Source organism: Silene latifolia, chromosome 6 (genome assembly GCF_048544455.1).
Source record: "Silene latifolia isolate original U9 population chromosome 6, ASM4854445v1, whole genome shotgun sequence".
In the NCBI taxonomy this organism is placed as follows: Eukaryota; Viridiplantae; Streptophyta; class Magnoliopsida; order Caryophyllales; family Caryophyllaceae; genus Silene; species Silene latifolia.
In genome coordinates, this window is record NC_133531.1 from 129,089,775 (window position 1) to 129,106,599 (window position 16,825).

Below are 16,825 nucleotides of genomic sequence, written 5' to 3' on the forward strand. Positions count from 1 at the left end.
TTCAAATACCAAGTACCTTGCTGCGATCCTCTTTATCTTCTGTGAGAGACTGCGGTCCTCCGGTAACTCATTCATCAGTTTGTACTTCATTATCGGAGTCATCCACGTTGTCTCGGCCTCTATGTCGCCCACCATGCCGACGGTCTCAGTAATGCTTTTGGCATTCCCGATGTCCACCAAAGACGGTTCGACCGACATTCTTGATGGTTGAACGGCAAGCTTTGAGAGAGCGTCGGCTCGGTTGTTCTCGGACCTGGGAATGCATTGTATACGGAAAGATTTCAATTTTGAAGTGTCGCTTTTACCCTTTCCAGGTATCTTACCATCCCGTCGTCTCGAGTCTCGTACTCTCCTCTGATTTGATTAGCCACTAAAAGTGAATCTGTTTTCAAAATGATGTGTTCCGCCCCGACAGCTCTAGCTAGCTCGACTCCAGTTATCACCGCCTCGTATTCGGATTCGTTGTTTGAGGCCGAGAAGGTAAATTTCAAGGCGTACTCAAACTCGTCCCCGTTTGGGCTGATGATAAGTATGCCGGCTCCTGAGCTGTTCGCCGTAGAGGACCCGTCGGTGTATACTTCCCAAACTCCGGGGTTTGGTTCTTCTTGATATGTGCACTCGGCGGAAGTCGCAAGTGCTGTCCCTTTATCGAGGGCCTCGGCTTGTACTGAATGCCGGCCGGATAGCTCTGCCCATTTGATGAGCCTGCCGGACTGTTCAAATTTTTCCAATGCTTTCTCCAATGGTTGGTCGGTTAAGACCGTCACGGGATGTGCGTCGAAGTAAGGTTTCAGTTTCCTTGCGGCAACGACGACAGCAAAGGCTGCTTTTTCAATCAGTGGGTAGTTTCTTTCGGCGGGCAACAATGTATGGCTGACAAAGTAGATTGGGTGTTGCTGTTTGTCTTCTTCTCGATGATCACGACCGACCGTGGCCGAGGTAAGCGATATGTATAGATATAGCGTCTCCCCAAAGATCGGCACGGACGGGGTTGGGAGAGTTTGAAGATGAGCTTTCGATTGCCTGAAAGCCGTGCTCGTTCCTCCCCAGTGAAGTCTTTATTTCCCTTCAACACTTTGAAGAATGGGGTGCTCTTGTCGGTTGACCGAGAGATGAAAAGCAAGAGCCGCCATCCTCCCGGTCAAGCATCATAACCTCTTTTCGATTCCTCGGCTCCGGCAGTCCAGATGTGCTTGGACTTTTTCTCGGATTGGCATCAATTCCCCTGGCGCTGACAAGCACGCCGAGGAACTTACCTGACCGGACACCGAAGTTGAATTTCATTGGGTTAAGTTTCATCTTGTATTTCCTTAGTGAACAAAATGTCTCGTGTAAATCGGCTAAGTGCTCATTTGTCGACTTGCTTTTTACAATAGCATCGTCGACGTAAGCCTCAATGTTTCGCCCTTTCTGATTTTGGAACACTTTGTCCACCAGTCTTGTGTAAGTTGCGCCGACGTTCTTCAAACCGAACGGCATCATTTTATACATGTATGTGCCGTTACCGGTGATGAATGCACATTTAGGCATGTCTTCTTTGGCCATGAATACCGATGATACCACGAGAAGGCGTCCACAGGCTCGGCATAGTGTAGCCTCTTTGTGGCGTCGATTAAACTATCTATTCGAGGCAAGGGATAACAATCTTTGGGGCACGCTTTATTAAGATTGGTAAAATATACACACATCCTCCACGCCCCCGATGATTTCTTCACCATTACAACATTAGCTAACCACTCAGGATAAGTACAAGGCATGATAAAGCCCGCCGCTAGTAATTTATCTACCTCGGCTTTGATGGCCTCATCCTTCTACCGAGGAGTTCCTCATCTTCTCCCGCTTGACGGGCGAGCGGTGGAGAGTACGTTCGGCTTGTGAACAATTACCTCCGGCTCACGCTGGCATCTCGGCTGCCGAGTAAGCGAAGACGTCTTTGTTCTTCCTCGCCAGGTCTAGGAGAGCGGCCCGAATTTTGGCTCCAGGTTGACACCGCGATTACGGTGCGCCCTTGGTCAATTTCCACTTCTTCGGTCTCGGCTCCTTCGACCATGCCGACAGTGGCATCCATGAGGTCGCCCTCCTGTTGTAAGGATGGACTTTTCCCCTTCTCTGACTTCTTCGCCACTTTGAGGGATTGCATGTTGCACCCTCTGGCAGATATCTGGACGTTGACTACTTCGTCTTTTTCGTCCTTTGAGACGAGCTTATGCGCTTCCCCCCGGTCCGAGACATACATCAGTGTCAGGGCCCGGATGGACATTACTGCATCGGCCTCGCTCAGAGTGACTCGGCCTATGAGAACGTTGTAGGCGGACGAGCCGTCAATGACCACGAACTCAGATAGGACATTCTTAGCCGCATTCCCCTCGCCGAACATCACCGGCAGTCTGATTGACCCCAGGGGTACCAGGCCGGCCCCGGAAAAACTGTACAACGGATTGGTGCAGGGGCTCAAGTCCTCAATCTTCAGACCGAGATTGAGAAAGCACTCCCTGAACATGATGTTCGTGTAGGCGCCTGTGTCAATCAGGCACCTCTTGACCAGGTGGTTGGCTATGTCCAAGTGGACTACAAGTGGGTTGCTGTGCGGGGCGATGACTCCCTCGTAGTCCTTCTTCCCAATAGTCATATCGGGGATGTTGGAAGCGGGGATCACTGTTTTGGGCACAAAGTTGATGGCCTGATATAGCTCGTTCAGGTGCCGTTTGTGCTCATGAGCGGACCCACCGTTCTCGTTGCCCCCGATGACAACATGGATTACTCCTATCCGTTCAAAGACGGATTTTTTATTTGAGCCGCCGGTATTAGTCTTTTGGCCTCCGGCAACATATTTGCTGAGGCTCCCCTTCCGGATCAGCTCTTCAATGGCATTCTTCAGATGCTGGCAATTGTCAGTTAAGTGACCGGTGTGGCCGTGGTACTCACGATCGCTCGTGTCACCGTCCCCCTTGCCTTGGGAGGCCTTTCCCACTTCGACCCTCGTTCTTGCTCGGGGAGAAGACCTCGGCGGCAGATACGACCGGGGGTGTGACCATTGTACCGCTTTTGGTAGTACGGTCCGAACTCCCCCGCGCCCGCCGAGTTCATTTCTGGCGGACTTGTCGACCGTGACCTATTATTGTCACGGCGTCCTTCATCCGGTTGTCCTCCCGCGGCTCTTACTCTCCGAGTGCCCGGCCTCGCCGGGGCCTACCTGTGTTTTGTGATAGTCCTCCACCTTTATGGCTTGGTCGGCCATCTTCCTGGTGGAGTCTAGGTTCAGGCCTCCGCACTTGATGAGCTCGTTCTTTAAGTCTCCTCTCGGGAGGCCTTTCATCAGTGCGAAGGCCGCCGGTTCATTGCTCACTCACGAATCTGCTGAACCTTGGCGTCGAACCTCTTCACATAACTTCGGAGAGACTCGCCTCCCTCCTGTTTGATAGTCAGGAGATCCGATGTCTCGACGGCCCTTCTCTTATTGCAAGAATACTGGGCCAAAAATATGTCCCTTAGGTCGCCATAACAGTATATGGACCCATTGGGTAGCCCCTTGTACCAACTTTGTGCCATCCCATGCAGGGTCGTTGGGAAGACTCGGCACCAAACCTCATCAGGCTGCTCCCACACCGACATGTAAAATTCGAAAGCCTCGGCATGGTCGGTTGGGTCGCTTTCTCCTTTGTATAATATGGGCGGCAACTTTAGCTTAGTCGCCACCGGGACCTCTAGGACATAGGGGTTGAGGGGCTGTCTGACCACGTGTCGAATGACACGCGGCGATCGACTCCTCGCATCCTTAGTCCGGCTCCTCTCCCCGTGGTGGGAAGGGCTTCTTCTCCGACTCTGGTGAGTCAGGCTTCTTCTCCGACTCTGGTGAGTCGGACTTCTTCTCCGACTCTGGTGAGTCGGACTTCTTTCACTCCTCCGGGGCGGAGCCTCGTCGGTCTTTGCGGCGACATCGTCCTCCCGCAAGTGCGGGAAGGACTCGAGTCTACCACCGGCACTCGGGCTCCCCCGGCGTCTTGACATGGTCAGCTTCCTCCAATGCTCCGTTCAAGTTTCTCGGAGTCACTTTTTGGGCCCTGGTCTCCTGTGGGGGTGCCGCCGCTCTAGTCGTTGTGACAGTGTGAGTCGGCGTGCTACCCATTAGTTCCAGGAGTAGCTTCAGTTTAGCTGCATCAACCACATGTCCCATGATAGTGACTTGGTCGGCGGGCAGCGGTGTATCTTGTTCCTTTGGCATCCCGTTCCTCGTATCAGTGATACGGCCGGTAGGGGGATCGCCCGATTTCGAGTTGTGGAATGTGTCATCTTGGTAGAATTCAGTTTCCACAAGCACCATCTCTGGTTGTTTCGACATCTTTTTAGCTTGTTGGGTGGGTTTTGTTTTGTTTGGGAATGAATGTGACTAGCTTCTAGTATCTCTTCCCCACAGACGGCGCCAATTGTTCCGGGTGTAATTCCAGAGCAGTGTTGTTTACCACGCAAGCTTGGTGAATGGATGTCCTTCCTTGCCTTGACTCTTCCTCTCGGTCTCTCCTGAAACGATGAACAAACTGAGGGCTCGGCTTTGCACCGAGCGTACTCACTCCGACGCTCAAGTCAGTGAACTTAAAGGGATTAAGTTGTATGTTACTTGACAAAGTATATTGTAGAGAGATAAGGGAGTTTATACCAGATGAATAGTGAGTTTTAGGTTAGATTGTGGATCCTTTCCTCAATGAGGGTTGAGGAGTATTTATAGACTTCCACCTTTTGTCACGTAGTGGCCAAGTGGCTAGCAGGTGGAAAGACTGATCTACCCTCGGCCGAGGGACCCATGGCAGGCCGGCGGGCCCTGTTGACTCCATGCCGAGGGGTCTTGGATATGAGTACGCGGATATGTGCCCCGGCTGGCTAGTTGTCCCAGTCGAGACCCAAGAGACAGGCCGACAGGCTGCGGTGGTTAGACTGTCTAAGTCGTTGACTTGCTGTGGATATCTTTGACCTTGCTCAATATGTTGACTCGGTCAGCGGGTGCAGAATATGCCCCATCAATAATTCTTTGTATTGTACGGATTATGTTTTATGAATAAGTGAAAAAAAGGAACATACATTGTACTACCTCCAACTTTTTTAGTTTTGAGCATATATGTATATTTTTTGAGCTTATTACCTCAAGCTTTATTTGTTTTTGAGCATATATATATTTTTTTTGAGCTTATTAAAATTTATAAGTTAGATTTTAATTTTTTTCCATCAAAATTAAAATTTTACTAAATTTATATGTAATGTTTTTGAGTTTTATTGTAATTTTTTTAGAGCTGAATGTTTAAATGAATAAACTCAGAAACTTTATAGTAAAACTTGTAACTTTTAAAACAAAACTCAAAATTTTTATTATAATGATCAAAAAATATAGAATTTGTGGTAATACATTAAATGTATGATCCATGAAAACCATCAAACCTCCATTGATGAAGGAGAAGATGAAGATGGCTATTACAGTAATATTGAAGTATTTAGAGAAGGAAAAGAGAGATAAAGCTTTGTATATTATTGATACAATATTATGTGTAAGATATATGGATTACAATGAATGATCTTGCTTATATACTAAGACCTCTAACCGACTAACAAACTTAGTTGGTGGTTAGTTACATGATCATTGACTATTCAACTAACACCTAACTTATATTGTCTACATTCCCCCCTCAAGATGGACTACAAGAGGACAATTGTAGGCCAAGCTTGGCAGCCAGAATATGATGTTCACTGGTACCCAGAGGTTTAGTCATTATGTCAGCTAGCTGCTTCTTTGTGCCAACATGCTGAGTTTTCAGAAATCCTTCCATTTGCTTGTCCCTAACAAAATGGCAATCAACATTGATGTGTTTTGTCCTCTCGTGAAACACAGGATGCTGAGCTATGCACTGTGCAGCTTTATTATCACAGTACAATGGAATTGGAAATTTAATAGGAACTTGTAGCTCTTGTAACAAACTAGCAGTCCAAACCAACTCACTTGTTGTGTAGCTCATACTTCTATATTCTGCTTCAGCAGAACTCTTACTCACGGTCTTTTGCTTTTTAGTTTTCCATGAAATTAGAGAAATACCTAAGAAAACACAGTACCCACTCAGGGACCTGCTGCTAAATGCACAGGTTGCCCAGTCTGCATCAGTGTAGGCCTGCAATTCCAGTGAGGCAGATGCTGAGTAAAACAGTCCTACATTAATGGTACCCTTCAAGTACTTGACCAAATGTTGTGCTGCAACATAGTGTTCATCTCTTGGAGCACTTAAGAATTGACTCAAATGTTGGACTACATATGAGATGTCTGGTCTGGTCAGACTAAGATACAACATCCTACCAATCAATCTCCTATACTTCTCTGGTTCTGATAGAAGTCTCCCTTTGTCAGTGGACAACTTAAGGCCTTTCTGCAATGGAAATGATACTGGCTTGGAGTCTTCAAAACCAACATCTTGAATTATGTCAATGATGTATTTCCTTTGATTTAATAAGATTCCACGTTCATTTCTTGCAACTTCTAAACCCAAAAAATACCTCATTAAGCCCAAGTCTTTAATTGTGAATTTGGAATGCAACTGATCCTTCAACTGTTGTATTGTTGCAGTGTCTTCACCAGTCACCAACACATTATCTACATAAACCAATACAACCAAAAACTTCTTTGTAGTTGAATCAATTCTTGTAAATAAAGAATAATCCAATTTGGACTGAATGAATCCCAAATCTATGAGATACTTAGTCAACTCAAGGTTCCATTGCCTTGATGCTTGCTTAGCTTAAGGCCATACAATGATCTCTTGAGCTTACAAACTTGCCCCTCCTTTGCAAGTGTATACCCCAATGGAGGCTTCATATACACTTCTTCATCCAAAAAGCCATAAAGAAATGCATTGTTAATATCAAGTTGGTGCAATGGCCAACCCTTAATAGCTGCTAATGCCAATAATATCCTTACTGTTGAGAATTTTGCAACAGGAGAGAAGGTCAATTTATAGTGTCTATCCTTGACTTGATTATAGCCCTTTGCTACTAACCTTGCCTTATACCTCTCAATAGACCCATCTGGTTTATACTTAATTTTATAAACCCATTTAGGCCATGTTCTTTCTGGCTTTTTAAAGCTGAATCGAATCGAATCGAATGGAGCTGAGGTGAATCGAACTGAGCTGAATAACGAATCGAATGGAGCCGATGAATGAATCGAATCGAATCGAATTGAAATAATCGAATCAATAGAGCTAAGCCGAATCGAATAAATCGAATAAAAAGTGAATTGAATGAATCGAATCGAAATAATTATATTAATAATAATAATATTTAATATTATTGTTATAATTAACTATAATAATAATAATAATAATAATAATAATAATAATAATAATAATAATAATCATAGTATAATACTAATATTAATATTTATAGGAAAAAAATTATAATATTATATATGAATAATCATAAATTATAATAATGAAAAAATAGTAATTTTTACTAATAATATTCTTAATAACAATAATAAATAATAATGTCAATATTAATAATGATATTGGTAAAAATAATTGTTTCGATTAAAAACACTCAAGTAAGCGTTGCTAGAATCCGGGTCGGGTCAACGCGCTCCTTTCAGATGACACCTCGAGCCTATGCTTGCTCTCTTCGAATGGATCTTGCATGCGTAACAAACAGGGCCTCAGAGGGTTCGCAAGAGGTCCTTCTCTGATGCCTTATGGTATTGGTGGATAGTCGGGACCTTGCTTGAAGCTAAGGTCTCTGTTCCCTCTCATAGTAGCTCGAATAGTCTTACTTCTAGAGAGAGGAAGTTGTTGGTGAGAAGTATTTTACCATTAATTGGTGAATAATGAGGTATTTATAGTTTTCTATGTGTACCTCAAGTGATGGCTTGTCAAGCATGGTTACCAGATTCGCTATGAATACGCCTTACCTATTCGCGATTCGTTTATAGAAAATGTGTTATATGTATTTTCAGTAATCAACTTGATAGAAGTCGCTTTTAACGATTCGTGATTCGTAGGATACCAATTCAAGCGAATCCGTAACCATGTTGGCAAGTGTGTTGACTTGTATGACCCCGTATTGGCTAGTGAGTCAAGTCGGTTGGATGCGCCCCATCAAGTCTGTTGGGAAAGCCTACAACCTCCTAAGGCCTAAATTCCCTACTCAAGCTTGTTATAGAGCAGTTCAGGACCCTCTTATTCAGTCCAGGCATAAGTTTACTCTTCTGCTAGCTCTCCAAAGGAAGCTTGCTACTGTGGATCAGCTTTGCAAAAGAGGGATTAGCCTTGCCAATAGATGCTGCCTGTGCAAGGAAAATGCTGAATCCAGTAGGCATTTGTTCTTTGCCTGTCCTTATTCCCAGACTGTTCTTTCTTCACTTTTCTCTTGGATGGGACTCCATCTTAGGGATGTGCAGCTTAGAAGCCTTATTCTTTGGCACCACCGAAGTAAACCCAAGCAACATTGGAGGAACAGGTGGTTCAAATGTGGTCTTGCTGCAGCAACTTATTACATCTGGATGGAAAGAAATTATCGTCTTTTTGAAGGCAAGGAAAGGCAACCCCTCTGCCTCTTCAAGGATATTAAGCTTTGTGTCCAAATTTTCCTTTTGCACAAATCATCACCCCCTGAACATACTGCAATTATAGAGGCATTGAATGTATAGAGATTCTTTTTCACCTTTGTTGTTTAGTGGCTATGCTTTGTAAGAACCTCATGTAATCCTATTTTGGAAATATATGAGAATATCCTTCTTGCAAAAAAAAAAAAAAATTATAATAACAACAACAACAATAATAATAATAATAATATTAACATTAATAACATTATTATTCATTTTAACAATAACAATAATAATACCAATAATAATTATAATAATAATAACAACAACAACAACAACAACAACAACAACAATAATATTAACATTAATAACATTATTATTCGTTTTAATAATAATATTCATAATAATAATGATAATAGTAATTATAATAAATAAATTATTATCAATAATATTATTAATTATAATTATAATAATAATAAAGAATAAAGAATAATAATATTTAAAAAATAGTATTATTGATAATAAAATTAGTAATAATTATTAAATTTAAGATGAGTAAAGCTGAAATGAGCTGAACTTAATGGAGCCGAATCGAATCGAATCAATCGAATGGAGTTAGTGAGCTGAATCGAATCAATGGAGCTAAATGAATCGAATCGAATTGAGTGAATCGAATCGAATCGAATGAATGAACTAAATAGAAATGAATGAATCTGAAGTGGGCTGAAAATAAGCCAAAAAGAACATGGCCTTACTCCCTATAGCCTTTTTATTTGAAGGCAAGGTAGTTAATTCCCAAGTGTGATTTGCCTCAAGTGCCTGCATCTTTTGATTCATTGCTAGAACCCATTTATCATCTTTACAGGCTTGATGATAATAACTTGGTTCATGTGACTCAACCACATTACACAAGGACATGACATAATCCTTGTCAAATGTAGTCAGCTCGCTTAGAATAGTTGCTTGAAAAGCAGTGGATTTCTTTGTCTTCTGTGGAGGGCAATGATAATCTGAGAGTAAAACAGAAGGAATCCTGGGTCTAGCAGACTTCCTGATGAGCTGACTTTGCTGATTAGACATAGGAGCTAAGCAACATCATTATCAGATGTGTTGTTGTCCACAGTAGTTGTTGTGATGGCATAACTCAAATTGTTGTGTATGCAAAGCAGTAGAGACTTCATTAGTCATAGTAGTGACCACGGGGTCTTCTAATATCTCGGATGAACTAGAAGAAGCTTCGTGTTGATAGATTGTAAAAACTCAATTTGGCATAGCATACTCTGCAGAGGAAACAGTAGGTGCTTTGGCCTGTATTGGAACTTGAAAAGGATACACCCCTTCCCTGAATATGACATCTCTGCTGGAAAAAATAGTGTGTGTATCTAAATCATACAACTTATAACCCTTCTGGTTATAAGGATACCCAATAAACAAAATATTTTCTGGCTCTCTTTTGAAACTTGTCCATTGTTATAGGAGGCATAGAAGCAAAGCACAAACTACCAAATATCCTAAGTTCATCATACTTAGGTTTTTCTTTGAACAAAATCTCATAAGGAGTTTGCCAATTCAATACAGTAGTGGGCATTTTATTAATCAAATAGGTTGTTGTCAGTAAACACTCACCCCAAAATTTAATAGGAACTTTAGATTGTAATTGGAGTGCCCTGGCAGTGTCTAATAAGTGCCTATGTTTTCTCTCCACCCGTCCATTCTGTTGTGGTCTACCAACAATAGATCTTTGATGCACAATCCCCTTACTAGTAAAATAGTCTTTACAATATGTTTGAAGAAATTCTGTCCCATTGTCTGATCTTATCACTCTAATGTTTTTATCAAATTGTGTCTTAACATAAGATATAAACCCTTAGCCATAACAGAATTGACTATCCCCTGAACAAAATCTGGTGAAACATGAACATTAGAAGGCACCTGATTATGCCCAGAATATCCCAAAGAACTTCCAGCAGTATACTCATGCATCAGTGGTTGTGCAACAGAAAAGGGGGCAACATCCTGATAGTGGCAATCTTGTTCAGAGGAAACAAGTTCAGCATTATGAGCAGCTTTAGAAAAACCTGCCTCTATATATATTCGAATTACCCTTCTTGGCATTATAAGCTTTAAACTTATAACATCGTTCTTTGATATGCCCTTTAGTGTTGCAGAAAGTACAAGTCTTGCGTCTCCAGCACTCATCAATAGTGTGACCAGACCTGCCACAAAACGCACAGTATTTGTCATCCTCAGAACCAGCATAAACATCATCTTTAGCACGTTTCTTGCTACCCTCTTCTTTAGCAGAGTAACACTGAGTTCTTTTCTTAGCAGCATAAGCAACTGACTCCACAGCAACACCAGAAGTTACATCATTAATTGACTTCTGACGTTCAATATTTTGAAGCATCCCTAATGCTTTGTTGATGGGAGGCAAAGGATCTAGGGTGAGAATATTAGTCTGCAGTTGTTCAAACCCATAATTTAGCCCCATCAATAGCTGGATTAACTTGGTCTGAGTTTCCCTATCCAACAACCTTTTAAGCAATTGACATGTGCAATTCTTCATGGCACCACATGTACACTGAGGAATAGGGTCCATAGTATCAATATTTTCCCACAAATTCTTGATTTTACCATAATAATCAAGAAGTGAGGAAGTATCTTGAGCAATGTTACTCAAATCCTTTTTAAGAGCATATAAATCCAGGACATTCAACTGACCATAACGCTCAAGAATATCAGACCATAAAGACTGAGCAGATGCATCATACTGTAGATTGTTTATTAAAGGCTTAGCAATTGAGTTTTTAATCCAACGAGAGACGAGAATATCGCATCTTACCCAGGCATTATGCTTCTTATCAGAGGCAGGTGGACAAGAACATTCTCCAGTTATGAACCCAACTTTGTTTTTGGAAAGAAGAGCAGAGATGATCTCACGCTGCCACTGAATGAAATTGGAGCCATCAAAGAGAAAAGACGATAAAATTAAGCTCGGCTGATCAGTTTGAGAAAGAAACAAAGGATTGTCTAATGGCGAATACAGCGTCTCCTCAGACATGATTAAGGAAAGAGTGATGTAAACTGGAAGAAAAAATAAGAGATTTATGAAGAATTTATTGTGCGGAAGCGTTAAAGAATAGGATCTTATAAGCTGATACCATGAAAACCATCAAACCTCCATTGATGAAGGAGAAGATGAAGATGGCTATTACAGTGATATTGAAGTATTTAGAGAAGGAAAAGAGAGAGAAAGCTTTGTATATTATTGATACAATATTATGTGTAAGATATATGGATTACAATGAATGATCTTGCTTATATACTAAGATCTCTAACCGACTAACAAACTTAGTTGGTGGTTAGTTACATGTTAGTTACATGATCATTGACTAGTCAACTAACACCTAACTTATATTGTCTACAATCCACCTACTGTGAATAAGAGGTTACCTTAGGGGATCAAAGACTCGGAGAGGTATTTTGAACACGAGTATGATTTCCTATATATAAGGAATATAATATTATTCTAATTTAATTGAAGTCATAATATGGTAATATTGTGATTGTCTTAGAACACAACAATATAAATTTAGAAATTATCTTTAGATATTCTATTAATTATAACTTTCTATTTGAGTTAACCTTAAGAAAAGGACCTAAACTATTGATTTGTTTCCAGTTAAAGATCTCAACTATTAAATTTTCCAGTTAAGGACTTCAATGCTTAAAGCGTCAACTTTCCGTTAACTAATCTACTTTTTTGTGTTTAGAGCATTATTCGTCACCTTGATAATTCTGCTTTTGAAAAATGTCGTTGATATCACATGCTATTATAGTGCATTTCTTTAATGAGTTCAATTATTCATCTACTCTAGAGAAATGTTCATATTACTTGTCAATTAATTTCTTTGTTTCATCTTTTCAATACTATATATTAATTCCAGAAACTAAGGAACTTCAATGTAATTAAAGAAAGTTATACAAATTAATTATACTATATAGTTTTAAATCACTAGCACCGTGCGATGGACTTGAACAAGGGACTTCAATGTAAATATTATATAGTTTTGGTTGAAGTATAAATTTAGAGAACCCGGAATATGGTAGTTTTCCTTAAAATAAACATGGCCCACTTATGTTATTAATTAGTATAAAGATGTTAATTATTTTAAAATAAACAAATATAATATAAGTATATATTATATTTTGGAAACTATTAAAAAGTAAATAAATCAAGCTAAATTTCCAAAGAATATAATATTCCACAATTATTTCGACTTAATTAATTTAATGCATATATGTAATATATTTACTGCATATATGTAATATATTTATTTTGAGTAGTGAGAGTAATAAAAGTAACCTTAATTGGATATAGTAATCACTCATTGGATACTGAAAGAGTAAAAGTAATTATGTTAGTAGTGAAAAGAATTGTAGTAACATTAAATATAGTAATATGATAGTAATCACTCATTTGAATAGTCAAAGTAACATATTAGCATCGAGCGGGAGTCGTGAAAATAACAGAAATAACAACGGGAGTAGTGAAATTATCAATACTAATGTACAAATAGTGAAAGTAACAATAATTAGGTAACAATAATTACGGCGGGAGTAGTGAAAGTAAAACTAATAATAATGAATGTAATAAAAGTTAACAATTCTAAGAACAAAAAGAAGTATATATGAAAAATTAGCTAAGCTATCGATTTAAGTAAAATATTAATAGCGGGAGCAGTGAATTTTTCTCATAATTTATTTCACTGTAATTTTAAGATATACTCCGTATCATAGAAAAATATATTTATGATATTTATGAGTTATGCAACTTTAAAATAGTTTTACTTAATTGAAAATATATTTTAATGCTAAATACATGTAGCCCGGAAAAAGCCGGGTACCCATACTAGTCAATTTTAATTATCAAAACCACTAGCCACTCTCTAATACTTTTAGATATTAGGGCAACACGTCGAAACCCTGAGTTGTGACCTAGTTACTAAATTTTGAGATTAACTCGGCGGCTACATTTTGCCACGCATTAAGAGAAGAATACTGATTGTAATAGGCGAGAAATATGCGCTTAGAAGTCGGAATTGTAGAAACTAATGTAGATGAGATAAGGAAATTCTCGGAGTGTATTTTGGAAATTGGAGATGGGTTGGCCGGGGGTCCAAATGATGGTGATCTTGACATAAAGTTCCCCGACGATGTACTTATTCAACACGTGACAAATCTAATTGCCTCCATATTAGGTATCACTTATCCAGCTCTTTAAAACCGGTTATGGGACCCTGATTATCTTCAGGAAAGGGCAATACTTGCACCGACTCATGAAATAGTTGAAGATGTAAATGATTATGTGTTATCACTTATTGATGGGCAAGCGAGACTTTACTTAAGCTTTGATGAGATGAGTAAAGATGATGCAGCTATAGGTGAGCCTAACCTTTTTTCCACAGAATTTTTGAACAGTATTAAATGTATTGGCCTCCCTAACCATGAATTGAGATTGGAAATAGGTGTTATGGTTATGTTGCTTAGAAATATTGATCAATCACGTGGCTTATGCAATGGCACTAGATTAATAGTGACAGTTTTAGGGGCTCGCGTAATTAGATGTACAGTTTTAACTGGTAGTCATAAAGGTGATCAAGTGCATATTGCCCGTATTACACTTACGCCTTCAGATTCCAGTAAATTTCCAGTTCGCTTCAGTAAAAGGCAGTTTTCCATTGCTGTTTGTTTTGCAATGACGATAAACAAAAGTCAAGGACGGTCTTTATCTCAAATGAGCATTTATCTGCCAAGACCAGTCTTCAGTCATGGACAACTTTATGTCGCAATATCCAGGGTTACAAGCAAACAAGGCCTGAAGCTTTTGATCTGCGATGATAATAAGCGCACATCGAATACGACAACCAACGTAGTTTACAATGAAATTTTTGAATATTTATGGAGTCATATTACTTTTACATTTGTAGCATATTTTGTTGTCGTTTGGTAGTACTTAGTAACTTCAATTATATGTAAGTCAAATATCAAATTATGGACTATTTACATTGTCACCGCATTGCACATTTAATCACGTTCATTTATATATTCCCGTATCCAATAATAGCGCATGTAGTTACGACCCATACATTTGTTACACGGGTTTAAAACTAGGATAAACTATTAAATCATCAATACAATTATCAAACTATGTCATTCTTTACAATTAGGACAAGACGCAAAACAGGAAAGGGAGATAAGTAGCTCATCTTGTTTCTTAATTGTTTGTAGGAGCGAGTTTTGCGAATTTGTACGTACTGTGGATAGTTTGGTTTATGTAGAAAAATGGCAAGGAATGGATCTTTAGTCATGGTTCGACTTTTTTATTTTCCATTTTCTTCTTTCATTTATTATTTTGTACGACTTTGCAAGTCTCTCTCCTTATTGTTTTCGTGTAAAATCGGCTGTCAAGGTTGAGTTAGAGTTAACTGGTTGATGTTTGGATATCGTGTTGTGGAGCTGAATAATTTCGTGACTCACCCAATAAAATTTCCAGGTCACTATTCTAAGTGTCAATTCGAGTTTATATTTTAAAAGGTATATTTTTCAACCGTCAAAAATAAGCCCAAGCGAAAATTCTAATAGTTCTCATATTTAAACCCCTCTAAAATTAAACAACTACGACTTCAAATAGATGTACAATTGTACGGAGTATATAATACATCATCAATCTAAAGACTTTTGAATAATACTCCGTATAATATACTAGTAGTTTGATAATACAATAAAGGATAATAATATTTAATGAGTTGGAGTTCGGTAGTTAAAACTTGGGTGAAATAACTGATACAACGATTTTAATTTTTTTTTTTATGACTTTGTGTAATACGTCATATGTCAAACGGGGAATACCATCCTAGACTCTTAAAGTCTTAAGAGTATTTTGTTCCATCTTTAAAAGAAAACGCACTCCGTTTTTAACATATAGCTGATTTCTTATTCTCTTCATAATGTTCTCATTTATCAATACACGCGAAAGTGGTAACTAATCCCTTTAACTTTGGCCAAATACTTTGATAAAAAGTGGAATTTAATCCAATAATAGTATCTATTCATCAATGTTACCCCACGTAAGATTTCAATGACTCACTGAAATGCAATAATATTACAATATACGGTAATATTCATTTATTCATACATAATATTATCCTTTTAAGATTCTCATACATAATACTCCGACACATACATTCCCTTCAATAATCAATAAGTAATTAATTACTCAAGGGCAAAAAGTTCTTGCATAATTAGTACCACTGGGACAAGTAAAAGTACTAGTAGCATCATCTTTAGGGTAACTATAAGCACTAGGGCAAGCATTCTTGAAATATTTGTGAAAATGGTGTAGGTCCACAACTACCTCGAATTGCAACAATATTGGTCTGTCTTGAAAAGCGTGCATGGGTTGTTACACCCACTGGGGCCTCGTAGCGACTTGGGCCCGCCAATCGGGTTGGCCGGAGGTGCAACCATTGGATACGGGCAGGAATGTCATGGGCACGTGAAAACCGTCGACTAACAATATGTCAAAAAAGTCGAGGTTGTTAAATTGCTTAAGGGCGTATTCAGCTAGGGTGTTCGGTGGTGTACCGTAACCGGTGCATTGGAGGACCCCACCGCAGTCTCCGGTGGTGCAGCGGAGCCCGTTGCCCCGGGTTGAGGTGCACCCGGTCCGGGCCCAAATACGGGCTCCTGTCTGGCCCGGGTTGGCGCTGATAGTCCAGGTATCACCCTGGTTCATCTGTCGTTCACCGCCTGGGACGTAGCCAGCCCTGATCGGAAAATTACAATTACTTTTAATTGTGAATGTAGCAGCATGGGTGTGTGTAAGGAAGAGGGATGTCACTAAGACGAGACACAAAATTAGGACGGAGTTCAAGTGACTCATCTTTTGTGACTAGGGAAGAAGTATGTGAAGTGTTTTTTCTAAATTATTTTGAGTGTAAGAATTATCATATTAATTCTCTATTATGTGAACCTAATTGCGACGTCGGTCACTCTAATAGATAATAGCTAAATATGATGTTTCGGGTTTTTAGTCGGAGTAATAGACTAAGTGGATTACGGTTAATGTTTACAGGCCATTAACATATTAGGCCCACTTATCTAATTATGCCTCTCCTGCCACCTATATAATAAAAGCTACACCTGTTTGTGGTTTTAACCTAATTCATATTCATTAAGAGAAACACACAAGAAGAG

At 39.7% G+C, this 16,825-nt stretch overlaps 2 protein-coding genes and 1 pseudogene across 2 annotated transcripts; 2 read left to right on the forward strand and 1 right to left on the reverse strand.

Moving 5' to 3' along the window:
* The first annotated feature begins 8,050 nt into the window (after positions 1–8,050).
* Positions 8,051–8,671, forward strand: LOC141588667 (uncharacterized). Its single transcript, XM_074410097.1, has one exon. It carries the CDS (start codon positions 8,051–8,053, stop codon positions 8,669–8,671), a length of 621 nt encoding a protein of 206 aa, XP_074266198.1.
* A 3,057-nt stretch (positions 8,672–11,728) lies between these two features.
* Positions 11,729–14,579, forward strand: LOC141588668 (uncharacterized). Its single transcript, XM_074410098.1, has 3 exons — positions 11,729–11,851; positions 13,641–13,784; positions 13,881–14,579. The coding sequence occupies exons 1-3, from the start codon at positions 11,729–11,731 to the stop codon at positions 14,577–14,579; spliced, it is 966 nt and encodes a 321-aa protein (XP_074266199.1).
* A 1,098-nt stretch (positions 14,580–15,677) lies between these two features.
* LOC141587277 (thaumatin-like protein) lies at positions 15,678–16,554 on the reverse strand (annotated as a pseudogene).
* Between the last annotated feature and the right edge of the window lie 271 nt (positions 16,555–16,825).

Excerpts from the sequence above, each read along its gene's own strand:
- LOC141588667 (XM_074410097.1), top strand. The coding sequence starts at position 8,051 with ATGTTGGCAAGTGTGTTGACTTGTATGACCCCGTATTGGCTAGTGAGT.
- LOC141588668 (XM_074410098.1), top strand. The coding sequence starts at position 11,729 with ATGAAAACCATCAAACCTCCATTGATGAAGGAGAAGATGAAGATGGCT. Across the intron at positions 11,852-13,640 it reads TTATTGATACAATATTATGT|GCGAGAAATATGCGCTTAGA; the intron begins GTAAGATATATG and ends TGATTGTAATAG. Across the intron at positions 13,785-13,880 it reads ACATAAAGTTCCCCGACGAT|GAAAGGGCAATACTTGCACC; the intron begins GTACTTATTCAA and ends GATTATCTTCAG.